This window comes from Pseudopipra pipra, chromosome 9 (genome assembly GCF_036250125.1).
Source record: "Pseudopipra pipra isolate bDixPip1 chromosome 9, bDixPip1.hap1, whole genome shotgun sequence".
Lineage (NCBI taxonomy): Eukaryota > Metazoa > Chordata > Aves > Passeriformes > Pipridae > Pseudopipra > Pseudopipra pipra.
In genome coordinates, this window is record NC_087557.1 from 18,488,437 (window position 1) to 18,497,659 (window position 9,223).

The window sequence follows — 9,223 nt, forward strand, 5'->3', positions numbered from 1 at the left end:
ATGAAACATCCCAAAATCAGCAGTATCTACACGACAAATATACATCCTGTTCAAACTGACTCAGTTACCTTTAACAGCTCTTTAACTGTTACATAAACCAGTTAAAATCTTGGATTAAATTCTCTCTATATTCACAGCAATATGTCTGACAAACCCATCAATTTGCTCAGGTCTTTTGAACTCTGTGACAGGAAAATACCCTAAAGTTAATAAACTCTCTTGAGCTGAGCTAAATGATGGCCTAGAGAAAAGGACTGGTTTAAATGGAGAAGAGCATCCTTTGCTCAAGAGGGAATGTGTCCCTTTCCATAACCAGGTATGTATGTCAGCGGAAGGCCTGTTCCCTCTCTCAATATAATCAATATATATTCGATTTGTATATCAAATTAGCTTGTGTTAGAAAATGGAAAAGCCGCATTTTTACCTCATGAAGAAAATAGCAACATATTGAAGTAAGGAAAAAAGAAAAATACTGTTGGTCCTCATTTAACAGTTCTACATGTGAACGCTTCTACAGCCCAAACTGCAGTGACATCCCTGAAATGGAAGCCTTTATATACATGGAATTTTACTTTCTTAGTTTGATTGGTAAATGACAAAACTCTTGTACTTCCAGAACACAAGGATTGAGTGCAATATTTGAACTCACAGATCCCAAACATCTAAGCCTTGAAACTGCCACCTCAGCAAAGGTCCCCTTGGCTTGGCCATCTCTTTCTGAGACTTGATTCCTCTATAAAGATGACTTTTTCCCAACCTCTTTCCTTGGAAGTTTTCAAGACCAGACTGGAGATAGCCATCAGCAAGCCAGGGAGACCTCAGAGCAGATCCTGCTGTGAGCAGAAGGTTGGATCAGAGACCTCCTGAGCTCCTTTCCACCCCAAATTATCTCATAATGCTGTTTTGACATTTTTGACAGAGCTGGGATTGTTCAGCCTGGAGAAGAGAAGGCTCCAGGGACAACTTAGAGCCCCTTCCAGTGCCCAAAGGGGCTCCAAGAGAGCTGAAGAGGGACTTGGGACAAGGACACAGAGTGACAGGACAAAGGGGAATAGCTTCCCACTGCCAGAGGGCAAGGTTAGATGGGATACTGGGAAGGAATTCTTCCCTGTGAGGGTGGGGAGGCCCTGGCACAGGTTGCCCAGAGCAGCTGTGGCTGCCCCATCCCTGGAAGTGTCCAAGGCCAGGTTGGACAGGGCTTGGAGCAATCTGGGTTAGTGGAAGGTGTCCGTGCCTGTGGCAGGGGCTGGAACAAGCTCTGAGATTCCTTCCAACCCAGACTGTTCTGGGATTCTCTGAACTGAAAAAAACCCAACCAAACAAACCTAAAACCCAGCAGTGTCAGTGTTTGTGGAGAAGCTGCCGGACCAGTTCCAGAGGGCCCAGCTGGCAAGAACCACAGGCCAGTTTTAATGCAACTGACTCAGTCCTGTACCAACCTACTTAAATCCCTTCACCAGGAAAAGTCAGAAAGCAGACTATGCAGAATATTTCAGAAGGGATATTGTTTCTGTGGATCTTTCAGACATCCCCTACACATCACGACTCTCTTAAGTAGCCTTTTTAACTTAGTTTTGGCAGTGAAGACACTGTATCCCCTGGGGACATCAACATTGTAATGAAAAGCCCTAAAAAGGAAGGTGTTTCAGCTGCAACACTAACAAAAGTAGCAATAGCAATTTTAAAAAAAGTCAAGAAAAAAACCATCAGTGCTTAAGGGGAAGGCAGAGGCTGAAGGGCGTCAGGTGATGAATCTTCCCGGGGTGTTTACGTTTTCCCAGCCTGTTACCTGCTCCACACCACTGTCAGGGGTTACCACACCGTGAAGGTGCACCCAAACCCATATGGATTTACAGGCTTCCATGAGTGACAATGTCATACTTTCCTCTCTGCCAACCACTGCTGTGAGAGCAGCCTCCAGCAAGAGGAAATAGTACCCTGAAAATCATGGAATGGTTTGTGACAGGAGGGACCTCAAAGATCACCCAGTCCCACCCCCTGCCACAGGCAGAGGCATCTTCCACTGTCCCAGGTTGCTCCAAGCCCTGTCCAACCTGGCCTTGGACACTTCCAGGGATGGGGCAGCCACAGTTTCTCTGGGCAACCTGTGCCAGGGCCTCACCACCCTCACAGAGAAGAATTCCTTCCCAGTATCCCATCTAACTCTACCCTCTGACAGTGGGAAGCCATTCCTCCTTGTCCTGTCACTCTGTGTCCTTGTCCCAAGTCCCTCTCCAGCTCTCCTGGAGCCCCTTTAGGCACTGGGAGGGGCTCTGAGGTCTCCAGTGGGGACAACAAGGCAGGACAGGTGACAACGACAGATGAGTGTTAGGGCAGCAGCCAATCCCCGCCCTGGGACTGGGGGATCAGGGCCATCCCAGCCTGAACACTCACTCCCCAAGCTGAGCACAAAGATCTGGAAGTCCTGCAGAGCAGTTGGAGCTGTAGTTCTCGGGGTTCCAAGTCCCAGGAAGGAACAGCAAAGTTCAGGGTGGTGAAAGGAGCTTCTGTCCAACAGCTCATGAAGACACTGCTGAAATCACACACTGACTTCTGTAAAACAAAGTGGAACCCAATCTTCTGGTCTGAGCAGAGTCGATGGCTGGAACCAGGACCCACTCACCAGTTGTATCCCAATAACCAATGCGCAGGGAATTTCCTAAAGGACTGAGTCCTCAGGAGATGCTCCAGGCTGAAGGAAGCTGCTGGATGGAGGCAGCTGTACCAGAGCATGTCCTGGTTGACAGGACATGATGCTCCCTAGAGAACTTCCCATTCCAAGGAGTACTGGGGAACACAACCATAACAGCCCACCAGAACACACCATCTCTGTCTTGCATGAAGCACACACTTCAAATAAACATTTTCTAATTATTTAATGCCCATTTCCATGACAAAATACAGTACCAGCCTTGACTTCTTGTAATAATCTAAGATATCTTGCTAAGGAAAATTGAGAGTCTATGGAATGATTGCATCCTGCCATAGGATTTCAGATGAAACCACCTACAGTCATATGCCAAGCACCACAAGAAAACATTCTTATGGATAATTTGTGACGTTAATGGATTAAAAGGGGAATATTAATACAACTTGGAGCTTCTGGCCAGGAAAAAGCACAGAAAGAAATGGAACTTTACAACAATTCCACTGTCTGCCTCAATCCTTGTGTTAGGAAGAACTTTAAGTCCTGAGCTGTAAACCCAGAAACATCAAGATTTTATCACATGCAAAAAATGTTCACAAATCTCTTCTATTATGACAAAAACACCCCAGAGCCATCCCCTTTTTGCAGATTAGAAATGCAGAATGCCATTGTTTTCCCTGCCATTCCCTTGTGCTTTCCCTTTCCTCATATCAAAACTGAGGAAATACAAACAGTGGCTAAACCTAATCACTTTGGGGTTTATTCCCTTACCAAGGAATTGAAAAAACTGAATTCCCAGATGTACATTACATTCACAAATATCTCTGTAAAGCATTCTACAAACGCTGCTCCAGAATGACACAAAAAAGACAATTAGTTACATGAAGATGAAACAAGAAAAAAATATAATTGTTCTCAAAGAACAGACTGATGTGAATCACCAACTTTAATCATGGTTTAGATCAGTCAGTAGGAAACCTGGATTTAATCTGTTTTCACCTTGTTTTGTATCCAGGTGTTACTCAAAAGCTCTGACCCCCCTGACTATTCAAACAACTCAATTTGCAACCACATTAGTGACTGTGTGAACTTAACTACTGCTTCCTACTACAGCTTTATGCAGATTGATTTAAAGCAATAGCCAAGCTTAGTAAAAACACAAATATTAAAAATGTAAAAAAGGTTACTAAAAATGGTTATTAGATCACGTATTTCTTCAACATCTGTCCTGAAGCTGTTTCAAAATATGAAAATAGAATGCGGTTACATTCACAAAGTTCAAAATTCTTCAATTGAAAAAAGCACAGCATTGAGATGAAAGGAAAATTTTTCCACACAATAGGAATTTAAAGATGACTTATTAGAGCACTGTCACACGATGTTAATAAACTGATTTTTTGGTCAAAACCAACTAAACTTTCAGAAACTCAGACAACATTAAAGCGCCTTCAAAGAAATTAGGTTGAACCGTTTAATTGTCCACTGACACCACAAGAGGAGTGGTCCTGCTCCAGGACAAGCAGCTCCTGCCTCTTCCCATACTTGCCCCACAGAAATTCCCTCTGAAGAAGAAAAGTTTAAATTGTTACTCCAGTGGGTCACAAGATTGAATAACCTCAGTGATGGGTGAGAAACACAAGGAGCTGGTCAAGCTTTGGGAGAAACAAATGTCCCAGCAACATGAAGAGATTCATAGAATGGTTTAGGTTAGAAAAGCCCTCCCAGACCATCAAGCCCAACCACTCCCCAGCACTGCCAAGGCCACCACTGACCCATGTCCCCAAGGGCCACATCCACACGGCTTTTAAATCCCCCCAGGGAGGGGGACTCCATCACTGCCCTGGGCAGTATCCAACCTGAACCTCCCCTGACACAGCTTGAGGCCATTTCCTCTCACCCTGTCCCTTGTTCCCTGGGAGCAGAGCCCGACCCCCACCTGGCTCTACCCTCCTGTCAAGGAGTTGCAGAGAGCAAGAAGGTCCCCTTGGAGCCTCCCGAGGATCTGCTGTCCCACCCCATCCCCACTCCAGGTCCAGTCCCTGCAGGATCTTTCCATCAGCTGACACCTGCCCTGCAGGAAGCTTTTAGGTTCCTTTCTAAGCCAGTGAGAGGGATCAACCCACAGGAGAAGTTCAGGGGCACCCATTCAAAAGCAGCAGGAGGAGCAGGATCTCCCCCTTGGAGCAGCCAGGAACTGTTAGATCACCCCAACCCATAATTAAACTGGTTAGAACCAAAATATGCAAATCAAAAATCAGGGATATTTTGTTCCCAATGCTCCCAACCCACCTCTGACCAAACACAACCACCCTCTTCCCCACACAGCAGCCCTGATACTTCTATTCTTCAGTGAATTAGGAAAAAATCCCAAACCAACCACAAACCTTGTCATTTTCCCTTTATTTTTCCCTGTTCAGTATCCTGTAGCATCCCTGTAAATGTGCATCCTATCATGGAACAACAGCAGGAATTTGGCACTTCTGGAAATTGCAGTAGGTATTGATTGAGCTGCCTCTTTTCAACACAAAAGTCCAAGCCCAGCTCTTCCAGTTTTGGGATCAGAAAATCTCATTCTCTCACTTAGATTTTATTCAAACATTATAATGGCTGAATAAACAAAAACATTCTCTTTCAGCTGCTAATCGAGCTTTTCGGTCCCAATCTTTTCTTCTCAGGAGGCATTAAAATACTTGTATTTGGAGAAAATTTGTGTATCAGCATTTCCTCCACCACAAACACTCAGTAAGCAGCTTAATGCAGGATATTGTAACAGTCACAAAGCTTCAGCTGATCTTAAGTTAGAGGTGTTTTCTTTCTGGTTTATGCCTGGAACAAACTTCTAACATGTTGGAACATGAGGAGTCACGTGAACATGTAAAAAGAACCCTAACACAGGTTATTAACCCCAAGTCTAAACTCAGTTTAATATATATTCTAAAGCCTTTTTTTTTTTCTGTCTGTCCTGTATTCAAATTGCTTCTGCAAAAGTGAAGCAGCATTTTTGTCACTTTAGTTTCACTTTCTGGACTTGTTCTCTCACTAACCATGCTGGGTGCTGCTTTCTGAAGAGCCTTCCTGTCTAACCCATCAAGTTTCATAGTTACATTGGGTTTTGAGGTTTAGATCTGGAGCTGATTCTCTAGAACACAACCTTTTAGGATCATTCCTGCCTGAGGGATGAGCTCCTGTGCATTCCTTCAGAACAGTCACAAACAATTTTCCACTGGGGAAGGAAGGATGGGGAAGAGGGCAAGAGGCACAACAGCAGTCTCAGACCTCACAGCCTTTCCACCCACATTTTCATCACCCTCAGTTCCTTTAGTTCGATACCAGAGCTAAGAGGAAATGCCATGCTAAGGAGGATTCCCAACCTAGTCCCTGTATATTCCCTAAATTCATAGAATACTAGAGTGGTTTGGGTTGGAAGGGACCTGAAAGACTATCCAGTTCCAACCCCCTGCCATGGGCAGGGACACAAACCATATTCAGAACATTTCTCCTGGTTTAAATCACTGAAAGTATTAATTTTGTCTCAATTCAGATACAACAGTTCCCTGCACAACTCGACTGGGAATGAACACCACGTGCTCATGAACTCATCCACAGGTGGATCCAAGCTCTCTCAGGTAGACCAAGCTCTCCCAGCCCTTTCTGCTCCTCCTACTCCTTCTGCTCAAATAAAGACGCCAAAACAGCACAAAGAATTCACCTTCAAAATGGCAAAGATGAAGAAAACCCTTTTCCTTTCTTAGACAAATATCAAGACCAATAAAGGCCCCGGCTGTTGGAAAATCCATGAAGGGAAAACCCAAGCTCCACATTCCAGTGCGTTTTTGCTGCTCTGGGCAGCACAGCCTTCCCCAGCCCTCAGAGTGCCGAGGACGTGACATGGAGTAGGAAGTTCCTCAGCATCAGGAAAAGGCTCAGCCCCCCAGGACACAGCACTGAGAGGATACTGGGGTTCAGATCACAGGATTTGGCAGTTAATTAAAAAAAATGACAAAACTTCCAGGCAGTTGGTGAAACTCAAGACAGAAATCCTGAATTCCGTGAGAGACAAATCCCAAATCCTGTGATGCCCAGAGCAAAGGCCCCACTGTCTCTCCAGCTCTGGAGATAGGAGGACTTTAATATTCACATTTTTTAGGATCAGAGCTGTGGTTCTCTCCCTCTCAAGATAAAAAAACCAAACAGGCAGGTTCTTCTAACTCCTAAGATTAGCTCAGGACATGTTGTCTCAACAACAGGAAGAATGCTCCATCACAGTTCTCATTTGGGAGGAAAAGATAAAATAATTTAAGGGAAAATCCGTGTTTATTCAGGAATTCCAAGGGAAGAAGCCTCATGTATAAAATATCCTAATCCTGACAGTTCCAACTCCCCTGGAAGTGACGCCTGTCCCACAGGTTTCATTTTCCCAACAGGTACTTCTCAACTCAGCATTTCCAACGCCAAGAGATTGGCATCTGGGGCTAATTCGAAGAAAACTTAATGAAACACCCATCCATCTGTCCCAGCTCTCCTCCTGAGCAGGGGAAGGAGCTGCTCCCCCAGATCCCACTGGGATGGACAAACCCACCCCGCCAATGACTCCATGCTTCAAAAAAGAGGTGTGTTTTTGGGTTTATTTTTGTTTTAATTACCCCATTATTACCCTTTCATTATTTTATGCTATCCCCATTAACAGAACACAACTGATTACCCCCAAATAATTCCTTGGAAACCCTGCATGTCCCAGGAGAAGGCTCTCCCCTCGCAGGACCACTGCCCTACCTCTGAACCAACCCCCCTTTGTCCTAACGACTAAAAAAAGATATTTAAAGCAAATAAATAGACGTGGTGCTACAAAAAGCGGGAGGCGCCGCCCTGGGTCCCGCCCGCTCACTCCCTTCAGGGGCCTTCAGCCCCCGGGACGGCCTGTTCGGGCCGTCCCGGGGGCTGAAGGCCCCTGAGGGGGGGAGCGGGCGGGACCTCCGGTGCTCACGGGCCTCCGCTCCCCGCAACAAACTTGCAGCCCCGCGCAACAAGTTCCCCGTGCGCCCCCCTGACGGTCTCACCTCGGCCATGGTCGCTGAGGGCGCGGGGAAGGGTCACATCGCCGGGAGGAGCCGTCGGTCCCGGGAGGGGGAAGCGGGGCGGGAGCGGCTCCGGGAGCGGCAGCGGCGGCGGCGGGAGGGGGCGGGGCCGCGCTGCGCACGACGTCACCGCGCACCGCGGCTGTCAATCACGGCGCGGGCCACGCCCCCCCGGCAGGCGCTGAGGGCCACGCCCCCCGAGCCTGGTGTTTGAGGCAGCGGGTCCCGCTTGTCACTCAGGGTGTTGGTCAAGCTCTCACATGTCACTCAGGGGATTGGCCTGTCACTCAGGGCTTAGGCCACACCCCTATATGTTAATCAGGGCCCAGGCCACGCCCATCGCGTCCCACTGAAATAGCAAGGCCACGCCCACACATGTCACTCAGAGCGCACGACCACGCCCCCTTGCCTGTCACTCAGGGCGCAAAGCCACGCCTTCATCAGCCTGTCACTCAAAGACCAGGCCTGTGAACTGGGGCCGAGCCCCTTTATTGTCACTCAAAGCACAGGCCACGCCCCATGATCTGTCACTCAGGGCATCGGTCATGCCCCCGCCTGTCACTCGGAGCACAAGGTCACGCACCCGCTTGTTAGTCAGGGTGCGGGATCTGCCTGTCACTCAGAGCGCAGGATACGCTTCCTCACATGCTACCGGGTGCAGGCCACGCCCCCTCGCCTGTCACTCAATCTCAAGTTCACGCCCCCCTCAGCTCTGAAGCGCATCCCGCCGCCGTCTCTCACGCCCCACCCCTTATCTGTCACTCAGTGTATAAGCCACGCCCCCTTAGGTGTCACTCAATACACAGACCACGCCCCCCAGCAGACCTCAATGCACAGGCCATGCCCCGCCTGTCACTCAATGCACAGGCCATGCCCCGCCTGTCACTCAAGGCACAGGCCGCGCCCCCACAGCGCTGAGGGCCCGGCCCCGCCCCATTGACTCCGCGGCACCGGCACCACCGCCCCGCGCCGCTCCCGCTCCAGGGACGGTGCTGGTGCCGCTCCCTTCCCCCGGCCCCGCTGCCGTACTCACGCGCGGAGCCGCAGAGGGGCGGAGCGGGTCTCATCGGCCGTGCAGCGAACGGAGTGTCCTCGGGGAACGGGGGCTCCTGCCGTGCGTGAGGCTCTTGGGTGGCACAAGAAGAACAGCTCGAGGTTAAAAAAACACTCAAAAAACCAGGAAAACCATCCCCCAAAAAAGGCAACCCACCCCAAATGCAGCTGTCTGGTCCCGTTCCTCGCGTCTCCCCGCAGCCCCCGGTGCCTCACCTGCCCGGCTCAGCGCCGTGCCCCGGCGGGCGCGGGGCCGCGCTCGGCGGGCATGGCTGTCAAAGCGCGGACACCGCGCCCCGGGCTGTTACCGCCCCGGCCCGGGGAGCCCCCGCCGCGCCCGAACCGCGCGGGTCAGGCACAGGCGAGGAGCCGCATGCCCAGCGCTCACAGCAGCACCCGCGGGGGTCTGCGCTGACTCAGGGCGGAACAGCCCCCCGGCGCTGCGGCT

At 49.4% G+C, this 9,223-nt stretch overlaps 1 protein-coding gene across 5 annotated transcripts in view; it reads right to left on the reverse strand.

The window, feature by feature from the left end:
- The window catches only part of MIER1 (MIER1 transcriptional regulator), a 35,427-nt gene extending 26,242 nt beyond the window's left edge, over positions 1-9,185 (reverse strand). For 2 of the 5 annotated variants that reach the window (XM_064664940.1, XM_064664936.1), the window contains exons 1-2: positions 8,933-9,185; positions 8,756-8,848 (exon numbers count right to left, since the gene is read on the reverse strand). Coding sequence is in view for 1 of the 5 variants with exons in the window: in XM_064664935.1 (XP_064521005.1) it covers positions 7,705-7,713 (9 nt within the window). In the remaining 4 variants the exon portion in view is untranslated. Of the gene's footprint in view, positions 1-7,704; positions 8,350-8,755; positions 8,849-8,932 lie in introns of those variants that run through there. The other 3 variants (XM_064664938.1, XM_064664941.1, XM_064664935.1) reach the window with 3 other exon arrangements.
- Positions 9,186-9,223: the final 38 nt, after the last annotated feature.